The 17911-nt window shown below is 38.7% G+C and overlaps 1 protein-coding gene across 6 annotated transcripts in view; it reads right to left on the bottom strand.

The window, feature by feature from the left end:
- SNTG1 (syntrophin gamma 1) overlaps window positions 1–17911 on the bottom strand; it is a 918312-nt gene that overhangs the window by 309351 nt on the left and 591050 nt on the right. For all 6 annotated transcript variants that reach the window (XM_089335218.1, XM_089335217.1, XM_089335216.1 and 3 more), the window contains one exon: window positions 5206–5262. In XM_089335218.1, the coding sequence (XP_089191344.1) occupies window positions 5206–5262 (57 nt within the window). The remainder of the gene's footprint in view (window positions 1–5205; window positions 5263–17911) is intronic.

Here is a 17911-nt window from a genome sequence, read left to right as displayed (position 1 = left end):
GTCCACCAGAACACTCAGAGGGGACAGGGATGGCAGCCAAGGTGAGGGAGCAGAGCCAGAAAGCTCTGGAGGGGCTGATGCTGCACCGCAGAAAAGCCGGCCAGCCCCAGCCCAGGTGCACTTCAGCATGGACGGGCTAGGCCATTGGACAATGCAGAACCTACACCAGCTACCCTGATGCCACTGGCTCCTTCAAATGAATCCACTTCAGTCTGAAGGCAGAGAGGCGGATATGTGATTAGTAGTTAAAATGGCCATGTTTGTTTCTTCCAGCTTTTTCAGAACACAGATATAGCTTTGGGGAACATAAAAAAAAATAGTAAATAGAAGGGATTGAGTTTCTTCTTAGGGCCAAATAAAAACAAAACTAACATAAGGAGAAAAAAATGAATATGTTTGCGACTTCCAAGAGTTGTTTTCAATCAGGGAAAATGGAATAACAGTGCTAGACTGAAAGAATTCTAAATCATCATTCACAAAGATCCAGAATTACAGCAGGCACATGAACACCTCTCTGGGACAGCCTGAGAGTAAAATAGCACAAATCAGCAGGGCTCCCTGCAGGAGTGAGCAGGAGTGAGCAGGAGTGAGCACTGGACAGAGAGCACAGGGAGGGGTTCTGAGCAGGGGAGGGAGGCGCCTCTCTTCTTTGAAGGTCTGGAGTCCAGGCTTACAGATAAAATATTCCGTAAAGACAGCAGAGGGCCAGGTATAAGCGTGTGTATGTCACACCCCCACATCTCATCTCACCATGTTCTGGTTCTGCTATTCCTTTGATCCTACTAGATTCACTAAGCTGCAGTCTAAGAGTGCCAGTAATAAAAGACAGGAAAGCAGAGAAAGTGGCAAGATACAGGAATAGGCACGTCCCACAGTGGTGAGAGAGAATTCCTTTCAACTGCTGGAGCTGAGGACAAATGTCTCACCCAACCTCTGCAAGGAGGACATGGGAGTGAGAGGGCCAGGCCTGTGTGTCACTCCTCCCTGGTCAGCACAGCCTCTGTGCTCAGAGGTTCTTGCTTGCTTCTGTGTTGGTTTTTCCTTTCTGATTGTGAATTGGCATGGATATAAAGTTAATTTTGGTCTTTACCTTTCATGGCAAAGCATTCTAAAGGATTTTAGGAATCTAAAGGATAAATGTATCCATGAAGATAAACCAGTGATTCCTAAAGATTTTTCAACAAAACTGATGCCAAAATTCTTTTTGGACGGTTGTATTCCAAACAGAGTGTCTAGTATTTTTGAATATGTTTGTAAAAAAAATAAGTATGACTTTCAAAAGAGAATATCAGAATCTTAAAGAGATTCTGTTGCGAATCAACAAGTTGCTTATGGTGAAAGCACAAGCAATAACAGGAAGAGAAGCAGACAAAGAGAAAAGACCATAGATTAAAATGGACTTTAAGGGGACGGCACTGTGGCGCAGCAAGTAAAGCCGCCATTTGAAATAAGGGTGCTAGTTCAAGTCCCAGCTGCTCCACTTTCGATTCAGCTCTCTGCTATGGCCTGAGAAAGCAGTAGAGGATCACCAAAGACCTTGGGCCCCTGCACCCACATGGGAGACCTGGAGGAAGCTCCTGGCTCCTGGCTTCTAATCAGCCCAGCTCTGGCCATTGCAGCCATCTGTGGAGTGACTCAACAGATGGAAGACTTCTCTCTCACTCTGCCTCTGCCTCTCTGTAATACTGCCTTTCAAACAAATAAATGAATTGTTTAAAAAAATGTGCTTTAGTCACATTTCAAAAATCTAAATCTGGGTAGATGTTTGGTGTAGCAGTCATGATGTTTCTTGGTATTCTCACATTCTGTATCAGAGTGCTGGCTCCACTCTTGATTCCATCTTCCTGCTACCGCACACCCACAGAAGTTGATGGCTCAACTAGTTGGCTTCTTACCACCCATGTGGTAGATTTGGATTGATTTCCTGCTTTTTGGATTCAGCCTTTCCTAGCCCTGGTGGATTCCATCATTTGGGGGGTGAACCAGAGCATAGCAGACCTCTTTGTGTCTCTCTGCCTCTATCTTTTTCTCTTTCTGCTTTTCAAATAAATAAATAAAATGTTTTTTTAAATACCAACTAAATACAATATGAAGTTCATTTTTGCTAACGGTTTTCCTCCTCATCTTTGGGATTTCAGGAATTCTTGAAGTGGAACTCTGCTCCATGTGCTTTATATCTTATTTGGCATTAGCCCTTCGAGGGAAGATGTCAAAATCCTGGAAATAAACTGCTGAGATTTATAACTGCCTCAACCTTAAAGCCACCTGCACATTTTTATCCCCAAAGTTTCAACATTGTCTTTTATAATGCAGAGGAAATAGATGGTGGTAAAGGCTGACTTTTATTTTGCTGCTGATTTATATCCCTACTGGGGAGTCTCTGGCTTAAGAGAGCACTTGGAGGAGATAACACCACCAAGCGTGAGCAGGGGACATCAGCGATTTATGGACACTGGTAGTTCCTGAGACATCAGCTACTCCATGACCTACAGGTGCTGTAGCATGTTAATCAATAAAGCATTAGAAAGCCCCACATAAGTAGCATTTCTGCACTACTGTCTACTGTCGCTTGCAGCCTTGACTACAGCACGGGAGAGCTGAGGAACAGCATGCTCATGTGGGTGACTGTGTCAAGGAAGTCCCAGGAGCCAAGATTTTTCAAGGGTTCTGACCACGGCAAACAGGCTTTAACATCTAACATCACATGGAAGAATACTTCTGTCTTTTCTGACCAAATAGAGCATTTTATTGCCTTTCAGTGAAGTTTTGAGAAATGAGTTTCTTTAAGCTAGAAGTCATGTATGTTCTGTTCTGCCTGTCATGAAATTTAGGAGCACTCAAAGGAGCCTTCAGTACATTTATACATCCCTTTCAAATGTCTAACACACCATTTTCCTTCTGGCTTAACAAATAATTCTCACAGCAAAACCTACAATGTGTACCAGTGGTGATTACCTAACTGTAGCAACTGAGGATATATTATACTCTCTCTCTCTCTCTCTCTATATATATATATATATATATGTATGTATGTATTTATACACATACTGGAACACTTAGGAATGAATGGGCAATATAATCAAAAATAATGTTGATATTTGTATTTCTGGTGAATGGGTATGTGCTATAAGATTTTTAAAATATCTTCCTTTGTGGTCAAAGTTCCTAATATATAGCATTAATTGTAACTCAAATATTACTTTTGTTACCAATTTATTAATGAAAAATATAAATTCATTTAATCATAAAATGACTTATTATGGATGTAGACTGAAATAAAAATACTAAACTGCAGTATGTTTAATGCTTTTTTTTTTTTTTTTTTTTTTTTTTTTGGACAGGCAGAGTGGACAGTGAGAGAGAGACAGAGAGAGAAAGGTCTTCCTTTGCCGTTGGTTCACCCTCCAATGGCCGCCGCTGCAGCCGGCGCACCGCGCTGATCCGATGGCAGGAGCCAGGATCCAGGTGCTTTTCCTGGTCTCCCATGGGGTGCAGGGCCCAAGCACCTGGGCCATCCTCCACTGCACTCCCTGGCCATAGCAGAGAGCTGGCCTGGAAGAGGGGCAACCGGGACAGAATCCGGCGCCCCACCGGGACTAGAACCCGGTGTGCCGGCGCCGCAAGGTGGAGGATTAGCCTATTGAGCCACGGCGCCGGCTAGGGCGCTGGCACTGTGGCTCACTAGGTTAATCCTCTGCCTGCGCGCTGGCATCCCATATGGGTGCCGGGTTCTAGTCCCGGTTGCTCCTCTTCCACTCCAGCTCACTGCTGTGGCCCGGGAGGGCAGTGGAGGATGGCTTGGGCTCCTGCACCCACATGGGAGATCAGGAAGAAGCACCTGGCTCCTGGTTTCGGATCGGCGCAGCGCCAGCCGTGGCAGTCATTTGTGGGGTGAACCAACGGAAGAAAAGACCTTTCTCTCTGTCTCCCTCTCTCACTGTCTAACTCTGCCTGTCAAATAAAAAAAAAGTCTATAGTAAAATGTAACACTTAAGTAAAAATAAGTAACATCATTGGATTTCAATTAGAAATAGAAATAGCATTTAAAAGAAAAAAATGCCTCTACTACCACAAATATGGGATTTTGTTCATGGACTCTCAGGATTTTAGCAATACCTTTAAATTCTTCACAGCCCTTCTCAATAAACATCTTGACAAAAGTAAAAAAAAAAAAAAAAACAACTTTGTCTATTAAGTGAAAGGATTCCCATAGCATAGCTTCTACACCCTGTGCTACATTCTGCCTGCTTCTCTGTTCCCAGCTGTTAATAGAGTAAAATTACAAAATATATGTTTAAACTAACATTTATTATAGTAATAGGCTTATCACACAACACAATGTTATTGCACACTGGTCTCTTTTTGAGACATTTCCACAATTCACTTGAGCTGATATTCATAAAATTTATAATTTGTTTTTAATGCATATGTAACTTGAGCAGAGTTAAAATTCCATGACTTTTATATATCTGAGATATCTAAATGATTTTCACCTTATGTAAGTATAATATCTAACACAAGAATCAAGATAAAGTTAAATTTCAAAGATCTACAGGTGGGTTTGTTAAGCATGTTAAGCTCTGTGGGTTAATTGTCATTATATGTAGACTTTCCAATCTTCAAAATGTCTCTTTTATTCCAATGATGGTGACAGATTTCAAGTGTGGTACATCTCTACTACTCAGTAATAACCAGAAATAAAAGCTATCAATATTTAATCCTAAATGGATTTGACATGGTACAGTGTGGTTTTTTGATTTCTTTAGTAAGAATAACAATTCAACAAAGAAAAAGATAAATAGAATATCATTAACAGCGCATGCACTAGTGGGTCTTGTTGGTATGAAATTTGTCCTTGCTTTGTTCACTATGGGTCTGCAGTTCTTATTCTGGTGGGTTAGAGGGCGACAGTCACATGGCAATATCATACATGATATTTTAGAAGATGCCTGATAAATAAAACTAATGAGTTATATTCAATACCAGGAAAAGAAAAATTCCCAAATCCTTTCTAAAGTGCATAAATTGCTAAGTAAAGGATGACCATAGTTCTGTGAGAACAGACCTAATTTATAACGCTGCCTAAATAAGAAGGAGTTTGCTTTAGCAATTCTTGTCTAATTGCTAAATAACAAACACTAAAGTGCACAAAAGTTCAGGCTTTACAGCTTGGCCTTTGCAAGAATAAACTGGACAGGCGACTACCTTGATGCTTAATCCAAATCCTCCCACTGCTTGTCTTCTGATGGTCACTGTTCTTTCCTGAAAGACAGGATTTGCAGAAGGGTTAGTGCTTCCTAGTATGTTGCATAAGCATGATTTTCTTCTAGGTTTTGCTGTTGCTCTTTAAAACTAAAACTAAACAAAGCAAAACAAGACACAGCAAAAACTATTTTGTGACAGTATAGAGGCAAAACTGGAATATCCACAGCATTGCAAAGCTTGAATAATTACAATTTTTAAATCAAAGATCAATAGGTTATTTGTTAAAACGAAAGAGCCTATAGTGTTAGTAAAATCCTAAACTCTTAAAAATTTATTCATTTCAATGATTTTGGGGACTTTCATTGAACTTTAGCTCTTACATCTTTTCTCATTTTCACATTATACAAGGGGTCTCCAAAATGTTAATGGAAAATGTGTATTACTAAAAAATATATACATGGCTTTCAAAGTCTTTTTCTACCAAAATAAATTGTATTCTTCCTTTTCCTGAAGATTCTGAAGTTTTCTTGCATATTGTTGTCTGAGGAATGACAAGGTTGGGCTACATAAAAGTAACTCAATGTCAATGGTAAATGTTGTATTTGTCAACTAGAGCTTTATCTTCTGATGCTTTTGCTGAGGCACGGAGCTGCTGTGCTTCCACATATAAATGATTCATGTGATGTCGAAGATTGAAACAGTGAATAAGCCAGGCTCCAAAATTAATTGCCTGCTGGAGAAAGAATGAATTACACGCCTAAGTAATAATGATAATGGAATTATCAATTTTCAAAATCAGTTCTCCTATTCCTTCCACAATGGAAACAATAATTCAATCACTGGCTTATAAAACTTAAAACAGTCACAAAGACAATGGTTTGGACACAAAGAGCCATAGTTGGACAAATCCTGTAATTTCCAATTAGAAAAATCAATATTCCTCCATTTTAAAGCAATCATCTCTACCTAATAAATGCTCTGGAACCATGTTGAAAAGTTGAGGGCTTTTATTTTCTACCTGCTTCATTTAAATTAGTCTTCTGAAACTTCTCCATCTATAACCATTTGATACAACCTCCCACCACGCTCTGCCAGGATCTGAGAGAGAATTTTTATTTTGTCCCTGTGCCTTTATTCATGGCCAATGGATTGGGTTTTATAATCCATATCCAGGTGAGAATACTGTTTTCTTACTTACATATGTGTATTTTCTCTTACTCTCTTATTCTACGGGTTGGGTCCGGAAAACACAATATCATTTTGAAAGAACTAAGAGAAAAATCTGAAAAATGTTTACTCCTTGTTGCTCAGGGTAATTATTTATTATTATTATTATTATTATTATTATTGACAGGTAGAGTTAGACAGTGAGAGTGAGAGACAGAGAGAAAGGTCTTCCTTTACCTTTGGTTCACCCTCCAGTGGCCTCTGCGGCCAGCACACGTGCTGATCTGAAGCCAGGAGCCAGGCGCTTTCCCCTGGTCTCCCATGCAGGTGCAGGGCCCAAGCACTTGGGCCATCCTCTGCTTCCCTCCTGGGCCACAGCAGAGAACTGGACAGGAAGAGGAGCAACCGGAACAGAATCCGGCGCCGCAACCGGGACTAGAACCCAGTGTGCAGGTGCCACAGGCGGAGGATTAGCCAAGTAAGCCGTGGCGCTGCCCCAGGGTAATTATTTTAATATAATATAAACCCTCATTACTTTAGAAAGGTTTTAAGCTTCATTTTTGCCATCTAGTTAGCTTTTTAAAAAAGATTTATTGTATTTATTTAAAAGACAGAGTTACAGAGAAAGGTAGAGACAGACACACACACAAAGAGAGAGAGAGAGAGAGAGAGAGAGAGAGAGATTTTTCCATTTACTGGTTTACTCCCCATATGGACACAATAGCTGGAGCTGAGCTTATCCAAAGCTAGGAGCCAGGAGTTTCCTCAGGGCCATCCTCTGCTGCCCTCCCAGGCTCATTAACAGGAAGCTGGATCAGAAGCAGAGCACTTGAACCGGTACCCATATGGGATGCCAGTGCCGCAGGCTGCGGCTTTAATCCACTGTGCCACAGTGCCAGCCCCTAAATACTTAGTTTTTATAAATAAAGTGATAATACTAAAAAAATTATGCCAGAAATCAAGACATACTAATTCTTATTTATGTGTTTTGTATTAAAAATAAGCCTTTTGGTCTGGACTGATATATATTTCCCTTAAAACATTAATATAAGTAGAACTCAATAATATAAATTATATTTGTTTTGACAACATGCTACATAATATCATCCATTCTTAAAATTTGTAAACACTTATTTTATTCTTACAACCTGTCATCAAATCTTGTTTTCAAACCAACATTAAAATTATCTTTAAACATGGGGCTGGCGTTGTAGTGCCATCAGTTATGAGGCCACCTGTTATTCTTGCATCCCATTTGAGAGGAGGCTTGAGTTCCAGTTGTTCCACTTCCAAACAAGCACCCTGCTAATGACCTGGGAAGGTAGCAGAAGATGGGCCAAGTGTTTGGGCCCCTGCTACCAACATGGAACCCCGACAGGAGTTTCTGGCACCTGGCATTGGCCCATCCCATCCCCAATAATCATGGCCATTTGGGAAGTGAATTAGTGAATGAAAATCTATCTCTCCCTCTTTCTCTAGAACTCTGCCTGTCTAATATATATTTTTAAAAATTATATTTGCACAGAAAAGTTTATACGTGCATGATAGTTTAGGCAAAAACAAATTGAGGTATTAAATACACCATTCATATTAAATAATAGGATAAACTCTTTTTATGTGTAAGCCAACTATGCATTACTCCCTATCAGCGAAAAGTGAGGAGATTCAATGTTTGACATTTTATACTGCAAATCCTATGCATATAAACCTACATGGATATACAAAAACAAAAAGGAAGGTGATACCTATGTGCATTGTACACACATAAAATGTGGTTAAAAAACACTAATGTCCTCTCAGAAATGTTCTTTTGTTGAATAAGACAAAAGTAATGTGCTAGATTAGGTAAGTGTTTCTGATCTCCCTTTAAAGAATTTACTAAAGGGAGGTCGAATATTGCAGACAGTATTGAAATTGGAGTCGGACAGTCGCTCTGTAACTCAGATATCCATGACTTAAATTACTTACATCTCATGAGGCTCTATTTCCAAAATTTATAAAATGCTAATGAATAATACACAATAACAACTTTGTTTTAAGGGCCAGTATTGTGAAGTACTTTGACATTTAGCAGAAATTTAATGACTATTAAAACACACACATACATACACACACTCACAATCTGTTATTTGAGACAGGAATTCTCACATGAAAGTCATCAAGTATCTAATTAATATTTACCCACTTCACATTCAAATAACTACACCAGGGAGTTGTTCAAATACTGAACAATCCAGACTCTGCAATAGATGAATTAAACAGCAACTTTACTTCTTATAGGACAGACAGGAAAACTGCTCTTACAAAGCTGCCTGTCAAACTGCAGTGACATTCTCTCATGGTAGGAACTATTTTCTTAGTTCCTTTTTAGTAAAGAATAAAATACTTGATTGCTTAAACTAGTATCAAAACCAGCGGGACACTTGGATCAGACAACCCGCATAATTTGTCCTGAGACAAATGAATTTTAATTAGCAAACAGCATCATCTCACACTCCTAGGACAACTTGCACAGCAGCCATCAGCCACCTGAGCACCGGGGTCAGAGCCCTTTTTGTTCACTGGCTCAGTGTGTACAGAAGCCCTGCTTGCCAATGACAGGAGTAGCAAGTACACGAGTATCAAGAGTCCTTGGAATGCCTCTACTCATTCTTTACAAATCTGCCTTCCAATCTTGAGAGGTGAATATTTAGAACGTGTTCCAAAGCAAATGCATAATTGCTGATGCAGAGAGGAGTATGGAAAGTCAGCAGAAACCGACTGCTGAAAATCTCAGAAGCGGCACTTATTTTAATGTTTTTACACACTGGGGCACAAGCATATGCACGTGCAAACTGCAGCCTGCACCTCTTAGTGCTACTGTCCTTGAGCTCACTTTGATAGTCTGCCACTTTGTTGACATTCTCTCACCTGTTTGTGTTAGAACCCCCTTTTATCCTACTTTCCACATCTGCTTCTTCCCTCCTGCCATCTGAAAGACTTTTGAAAAAAAAGTAAGCGGTAAAGGGAGCCAGTGTTGTGGTTCGGCTAGTAAGGCTGCAGCCTAGCATGCTAGCATCCCCTAAGGGGATGTGTCCCATCAACTCCACTTCCTTTCCAGCTCCCTACTAATGGCCTGGGAAAGTAACAAAAGATGGGCCTAAGTGCTTGGGCCCCTGCCATTCACATGGGAGACCCAGATGAAGCTCCTGGCTCCTGGCTTTGGTCTGGCTCAGTTCTGGCCATTGTGGCCATCTGCAGGGTGAACCACCAGATAAAGATACCTCTCTCTCTCTGACTCTGACTTCCAAAAAAATAAATAAATCTTTACAAATAAAGAAAATAAATAAGCAGCATTAATGAATTAATAATCAATTGCTCAGCTCATAATTCAGCCTACTTAGAAACTGATGAAAGTGAATTTGGTTAACACATCTGGAGGTCGTGGAGGCTGTTGCCAGATAACAAAAGTATTATTTTCTGGAAGACAAAATTGTCAGCAATTTCATTTATTTATTTTTAATACAAAAGAGAGATGGTGTAACTATCCAATCACATACACTTCCTAAATCGTCTTATTTCTTTCAAAATGAAAAAGATTGAACCCAGGAGTAAAAAAAAACAAAAAAAAAAAAAAAACAAAAAAAAAAAACACTGGACTATGAATTAATTTGAGAGAGATACAGAATGACAGAGAGCTTCCATCCATTGGTTTACTCCTCACAGGCCCACAACAGCCAGAACTGGATCAGCTGAAAGCTGTGAGCCAGGAACTATATATATGATATATATATATATATATAGAGAGAGAGAGAGAGAGAGAGAGAGAAAGAGAGAGAGAGAGAGAATTATATATGTACACACATATATGTTTATAAATAGATATCTAAAAATGAATTGAGAAAGAGATGGAATGAACTATATGGGAACAAAAATATACAAGGTTCCCAAAAAAGTAAATGTTGGTGCTTTGTATGCCACATGCAATCATTTTTGAGACATGTATGTGAAAATGTTATGAAGAAGTGGCTACAGCACCAAAACTAGGAGATTATCAGTTGAATAATTACACTATTTTTGTGTAATACAAATGCAAAAATAGTATGTAGGCAGAAAGATAGGGAATGTCATCAGCTCTTTTCAACAGTCAAGGAAAAGTGAATAAACATGGAAGTACATAAAAATAAAGAGGGTTAATACAAGTTAGTATAAAAAAGTTAATTTTTGCTTGTATATAGTAATTAGAAAATGAAACTTGAAATGAGGATAACAAAATAATTACCATGGTACATTTTAAAAAGAAAATATCTGGGAGCTGGTGCCGTGGCTCACTTGGTTAATCCTCCGCCTGCAATGCCAGCATCCCATACGCCCGCAACGAAAGTCCCGGTTGCTCCTCTTCCAGGCCAGCTCTCTGCTGTGGCCTGGGAAAGCAGTGGAGGATGGCCCAAGTGCTTGGGCCCTGCACCCCATGGGAGACCAGGAGGAAGCACCTGGCTCCTGGCTTCGGGTGGGCGCAGAGCCAGCCATAGGGGCCATTTGTGGGGGTGAAGCAACGGAAGGAAGACCTTTCTCTCTGTCTCTCTCTCTCACTGTCTATAACTCTACCTGTCAAATAAATTTAAACAAAAATGAGAATATCTGGGCACAAATCTAATAAAATCATTATAAAATTTATTTTTAAAAGCTAAAAATTCAAAGAACAAAATCAAACATAATAAAAATAAATGGAAACATATTCCATATTCATGGGCTGGTGTACTCAACTTTTTAAATGAGAGAGAGAGAGGGAGAGAGAGAGACTCCTATCCACTGGTCTCTCTTAAAATACTTACGTGGTTGGTAATGTGTCTGACTGACGCCTGATGCCTGTAATTCAATCCAGGTCTCCCATGTGGTTGGCAAGAACCCAATCACTTGAGTTATCTCTTGCTGTCTCCATGGTGCACATTAACAGGAAGCAGGAGTCAGGAGCCAGAGCTGGGAACTGAACTCAGGTATTTTTTATATGGGAAACATGTCTTCATTGATTTAACTGCTGGGCCTGTCCTCTTTTTATGCTGTTTAATATTTTTGATTGGTATTTATTTTAAAGGAAGACACAGAGAGAGTTCCTTCCATCTGCTGATTCATTCCTCCAAATGTTTGCAATGGCTCCTGGCTGGGGATGAAACCCATAACTGGGATTCAATTCAGGTGACCCATTTGAATGGCAGGGACCTAAGCCTTTGAGCCATTACTGCTGCCTTCCTCTGTCGGCGTTAGAAGGAAGCTGCAATCAGGAGCCTAAGCGGTATTGAACCCAGTTCTCATATATGGGATGTGGACATCTTAACGTTTAGGCTTAATGCCTGCCCCTTGATGCTATTGAAAAAAGTATCATTTAAAATTTAGGAATATTTAGGAGTGTTTAGTCCTAAGGGAAAAAAAATGCATTCCCTCAAGGAAGGACTTATGCATTAAACTCACTTCACAGGACGATTTCATAAAAACCTAAATAATTAAAGAGAATAAATTACAAAAAAAAAATCTCCATTACTCAGGTTTCTTTAAGGGGTCACATATACAGCACTTATGGGGAATCTTGCTTAATTCTGTTTGGTTTATTTCTTTGGCAGTTTCCTAAAGGTTTTTCTCTTGCTACAGTCAGAGTAGAGAAGGAAGCCCTCCCTGGGAAACATAGCTTATAAAACAGAGCCTTCCAATCTGATTAAAGGCAGTTAGACAGTAAAAACTCTTTGAAAATTAAAGATTCACTATTTAGTTTTTCAGATAATTGAGAATTGCATAATGCTACTTTTATATTCCCTACTGTGTAAAAGAAACTGAAAGGCTAATGTCATTATAGTTTTGTTCTTGAAAATAGGCGTCTTGGGGCCGATGCTGTGGCGTAGCGGGTGAAGTCGCTGCCTGTGGTGCCGGCATCCCATATAGGCACCGGTTTGAGACCCAGCTGCTCCACTTTTGATCCAGCTCTCTGCTATGGCCTGGGAAAGCAGTGGAAGATGCCCCAAGTCCTGGGCCTATGCACCTGCATGGCAGACCCAGAGGAAGCTCCTGGTTCCTGGCTTCGGATCTGCACAGCTCCAGCCATTGCAGCCATTGGGGAGTGAATCAGTGGATGGAAGACCTCTCTCTCTCTCTCTCTCTCTCTGCCTCTCCTTTTCTCTCTCTGTGTAACTCAAATAAATAAATAAATCTAAAAAAGTAAATAAGTATCCATATATAATGTAAATGGAATCACACGGATGTTAAGTAACTTGACCAAGGTCAGACCTAGAGTTGTCCCCTATGCACTGGTCCCCTGCTCCTTTCTCGCCCCTATTCAGGAACAGTTAGTAACATAGGGATGACTCTCCAATCACCTTTTGTCTAAACTGCTATTTCACTAACTGGAATCTCTGCTGTGGGACTTCTAGCTGACTCAGACAAACATATATTGAAAAGGATAGGTGAAATAAACTCACTAACATTTATAATCCTGTAAATTGTGTTGAATATTTTGTCCCAACAAGACCTCTTGATGTATTATAGAAAGGAGATTTGAGAAATATTTTGTCCTAGAAAAATGTTTGAATTGGGTGGAAATATATTGGAATACTTATATTAGTATTAATTGTTTTCTTTAATAGCATGTTCAATAGTGGAATTTTCAAATAACAAGATTTATTCTAACCATAAATATGATAGTCATCATCATCATTATTGTGCTTATATTTTGTAATATTTACCTAGTAGAATTGGTTGTTAGTTTTAGAGTGCTATTAAAGAATAATCAGAAAGGTTATCTTTTCCATAATAATAATTTAGTGGAGACTCTAAATAATATTAATTACTAATCTAGAATTTTACTTTTAGGGAGATTAGTGTCGTGAACAGGAAATTTTATACACACACATACAGGAAGGAAGGGGTTTCAAAAAGCTCACAGAAATGGAATTAAAATATATGTTTATTTGGGTGCAAAACTATTCAAATCCATGCATAAGTTTATCATACTATACATTTCCCATGAACTTTTCATGATCTCTTGTAAATATGCGTTTGCCCTTTCAGCTGAGAGGACCTTAAGAAAATGATGTCCTGTAACACATCTTTCTAAAACAGTTTTGACCCAATTGATTGATTGCAACTGATTGATTGACTTTCTTGAGTTGTCAATTAAATTCACAACCCCAACCACCTCCCTGTTGGGCACTCATACTCTGGACACCAGCCACTCTCTCTTAATGACTCCAGAGTCAGATGCTAGACAACTAGAAAAGTCCCTATGTCCCAGAGTGACACCCAAATTATTCAACAAGGCCTGGTGGCCTTGTCCGACTGTTTCCTCCTCCACGGAAATGACAATAAAGACTCTTGCTGGAAGTTCCACCTCTCCTTCTGCCTCTAACCAGCCCTGATGCACTGTCTCTTCCCCCATGGAATTCTGATTGACAAAACTGTAAATCACTTTCCAGTTCTCTCATGATTCGTGGCTGGTTGGCTATACCTTATCCAAGGTAATATGATAAAAACACACCCCAGCTGGCAGCTGATGCACCTAGTACCATAGTTCTTCATTATTTTCTTGTTTATGCCTATAAGGTCTGTAGTGATATATCTTGTTTAATTCTTAACACTAGTAATTTGTATCTTCACTCATTTTCTCTGACACTCTTGCTAGAAGTTTGTCAAGAAGTTTTACTGATATTTTCAAAGAACCAGGGTTTTGTTTCAATTATTTTATTTGTTTTTATTTGACTGATTTAGATTCTTATCTTTACTGTGTTCTTTATGCATGCTTTCTGTTTGCTTGGTTCTACTATCTCCTTGGGATGAGAGTTTAGATTGTTTATTTGCTATATTTTTTTCTAATATATGCATCTAGTATTTATTATTTTCCAATATTTCTTTAGATTTATCTCATAAATATCAGTATAATGTAATTTTCATTTTCAATCAATTGAAGGCTTTTCATTTCTCCTGAGATATCTTATTAGACTTATGGACTATTTTGGATTGTGTTGATTAGTTTCAACTTTTAGAGATTTTTCCTCATAGCTGTCTGTTAATGATTTCTAGGGTTTTTATTACAGTCACAAACCACTCAGTGTAGGTGTTTGTTTCTTATACAGCTCCAACAGGTTCTATTGATGTTTTAAAAGAATGTATTATCTGTCATAAGTTCAATAAGATTCCTTTTGGGTTGGTGGATGTTATTTTAAATTCTGTAGCATTCCTTTGTTGTTTGTTTGTGTTGGGGGGTTGTTCTGTCAGTTTTTGAAAAAGCTTGTTGAAGTAAAACATAATTGTAGGTTTATTTATGTCTCTTCAGTTGTCTATTTATATATTTTTTAGTTATGTTGTTTGGTCCAAATACATTTAAGTTCACCATCTCTTTTTTGATAGATTCATCTTTTAGTCATTTTATATTGTTCCTCTTGTAATTTTCTTTGCTCTGAAGTCTACTTTATCTTATATTAAAACAATATCTACCACTATAATCCAAAAGTTGTATGTATAAAATTTATATTTATTAAACAAAAGCTTTCTATAAAAATACAATACCACTTCCTTTTCTTAAAGTTTTCATTAGTGATACATCTTTCATCATCCTTTTACTTTCAATATATTCATGTCATTATATTTCATGTAAATTTATTTTATATAACAGAAAATGTTCATTTTAAAAAGCAGTCACTATATTATCTCTATATTTTATGAATTAAGAGTAATTAAATACAAATTAATTATATGTAATATAATAATTGACATGTTAAGACTTTTATTTTATTTTATTTTTGCATTCTCTTTGTTCTGTTTGTTCATTATTTTTCCATTTCCTTTTCTGTCTTCTTTTGTGTTCATGAACATTTTTTGAGACTTATCTATACTGTTTTACTATAACTGTGGATAGCATTTTCAGTGATTGTGTATGCTAAGGATTATCTTATTTGTTCATAATTATCACTATCTATTGATGTAAATATCTTACCAGTTCAAAGTAGCTACTGAAGCCTTACCTCCATTATGTGTCCATTTATTCTCCTTTATTTATAAAATTTCTTAAATATTTCCTCCATGTGCATTGACATCCACACTAGAAATGTTATAATTTTTACTTGAACGATCTCCTATACTTTAGAAAACTCAAAAGGAAAAAGAAATGTATCTACTTACATTTTTTTTTTTTTGACAGGCAGAGTTAGACAGTGAGAGAGAGAGAGAGACAGAGAGAAAGGTCTTCCTTCTGTTGGTTCACCCCCGACATGGCCACTACGGCCGATGGGCTGCACCAATTCTTTTTTTTTTTTTTTTTTTTTTTTTTTGACAGGCAGAGTGGACAGTGAGAGAGAGACAGAGAGAAAGGTCTTCCTTTGCCGTTGGTTCACCCTCCAATGGCCGCCGCTGCAGCCGGCGCACCGCGCTGATCCGATGGCAGGAGCCAGGATCCAGGTGCTTTTCCTGGTCTCCCATGGGGTGCAGGGCCCAAGCACCTGGGCCATCCTCCACTGCACTCCCTGGCCATAGCAGAGAGCTGGCCTGGAAGAGGGGCAACCGGGACAGAATCCGGCGCCCCGACCGGGACTAGAACCCGGTGTGCCGGCGCCGCAAGGTGGAGGATTAGCCTATTGAGCCACGGCGCCGGCTGGGCTGCACCAATTCTAAGCCAGAAGCCAGGTGCTTCTTCCTGGTCCTCCATGCAGGTGTAGGGCCCAAGCACTTGGCCATCCTCTACTGCCTTCCTGGGCCACAGTAGAGAGCTGGACTGGAATGAGCAACCGGGACAGAATCTGGCACCATAACTGGGACTAGAACCTGGGGTGCCAGTGCCTAGTGAGCAGTGGTGCCGGCCATCTACTTACATTTTTATTCTACTTATTACTCTTTCTCCCTTTGTGATGTGTCAACATTCCTTCTTTAATCATTTCCTTTTTGCTAAGAGATGTGTTTTTAATCATTCTTTTAGGATAGGTCTATTGACAAGATTTGCTTAGTTTTATTTTATCTGAGAAGGTGCTGATTTCTGATATTTTTGGCATATAGAGATTTCTAGGTTAATGTTTCTCCTTTTTTAATAATTGAAAAACATCATTCCACTTCCTCCTGGTCTTCATTAGTGCTGGTGAGAACTGCAGAATCATTTGATTTATGTTTCTTCTATTTGTTGTACTTCTTTCCTGCTGCTTTTAATGGCTTTTTTTTTTCTGTGTCTTTAATTCTCAGGATCTGATTAGAAAATGTTTACATGGATTCATTTGACTTTTCCTTTTTAAGAATTTGGTGATTGAAGCTATTTATCAGTTTATATCTTTTGCAATGTTTTGGAAGTTTCCATCCAACTACTCTGTGAGCTCTAGCCTTTCCGTTCTCTTGGGGCTCCGATGACATATTAAATCTTTCATTACAGCTCTATAGACATCTGAGATTTTGTTAATTTTTTCAGTCCAATTTCATTATGTTTTCAAATGGATAATTTTTATTGTTTTGTCTCTCTTATTCTTCAAGTTGATTTTTATCTCATCTCTCCATTCAGTCTGCTACTATTCTCATTCAGTGAGTATTGTATTTTTTAGTTCAATCATTTTAATTTGTTTTTTAATGAGACTATCCATTTTCTATCCATTTGTTTTAATCGTGATCATAACTAAGTGAAGCAATTTTATGATATGTAAAGCATTTATTTTCAAAGAGTTTATTGTCACACTAAGCTTGGTCTTGTTGCTTGAGACCAAGTGGTTAAGTTGGTTGGCATTTCTGAGTTTCCAGCTTCTTCCACAACCAATCTGAGATATATATATATATATATATATATATATATATATATGAGACCTAAAAACCCCAGAGAGCACATTGCTGCATGGTTCTTCAGATGCTGAAGTTTCCAGACAGTCTGTCTTCCCTACCCTTCCATCTCTTTCATAGTCTTACAGATTTTAAAAAATATAATCTTCATTAATTTCAGATGATTTAATAATATGAATAGGGAAAAAAAAAACACTTGTTTTTCCAGAAGTCTAGGCTTATATATATGTTTGAAAGGCAGAGCCACGGGCAAAAAAGAGGGAGAGATAAAGAGAGAGAGGTCTTCCCTCTACTGGTTCACTCCCCAATTCACCTCAATGGCTGGAGCTGGGCCAATCCAAAGCTAGCAGCCAAAAACTTCTTCTGGGTCCCCCATGAAGGTACAGGGGCCCAAGCACTTGGGCCGTCTTCCACAGCTTTCACAGGCCATTAGCAGAGAACTGGTTAGGTTGAGGAGCAGCCAGGACATGACCAGGCACCCGTATGGGATAACAGCCCTGCAGGCAGAGGCTTAACCTACTATGCCACAGTCAGCCCTGCAAATTGTATTTTTGACAGACAGCTCAGAGGGGCTTTTTAATTGATTGGATGTGGCCTAGATGAAAGAATAGAGTGAAGAGAAATTCCAGGTATTTTTGGCCTATGCAAAAGGAAGTATAACATCTACATTTGCCCTATTGGCACAGAAATACTGTGACAGGAACTAGTTTTGAAAGTATAGTCCAGAATTCAGTTTGTCTAACATACTTAGCTTGTTTTAATTAAACATGTT

The sequence above is a fragment of the Oryctolagus cuniculus genome, chromosome 6, assembly GCF_051225735.1.
Source record: "Oryctolagus cuniculus isolate XC-2025 breed Fujian yellow rabbit chromosome 6, ASM5122573v1, whole genome shotgun sequence".
NCBI lineage: Eukaryota > Metazoa > Chordata > Mammalia > Lagomorpha > Leporidae > Oryctolagus > Oryctolagus cuniculus.
This window is presented reverse-complemented; position numbering and strand designations above follow the sequence as displayed.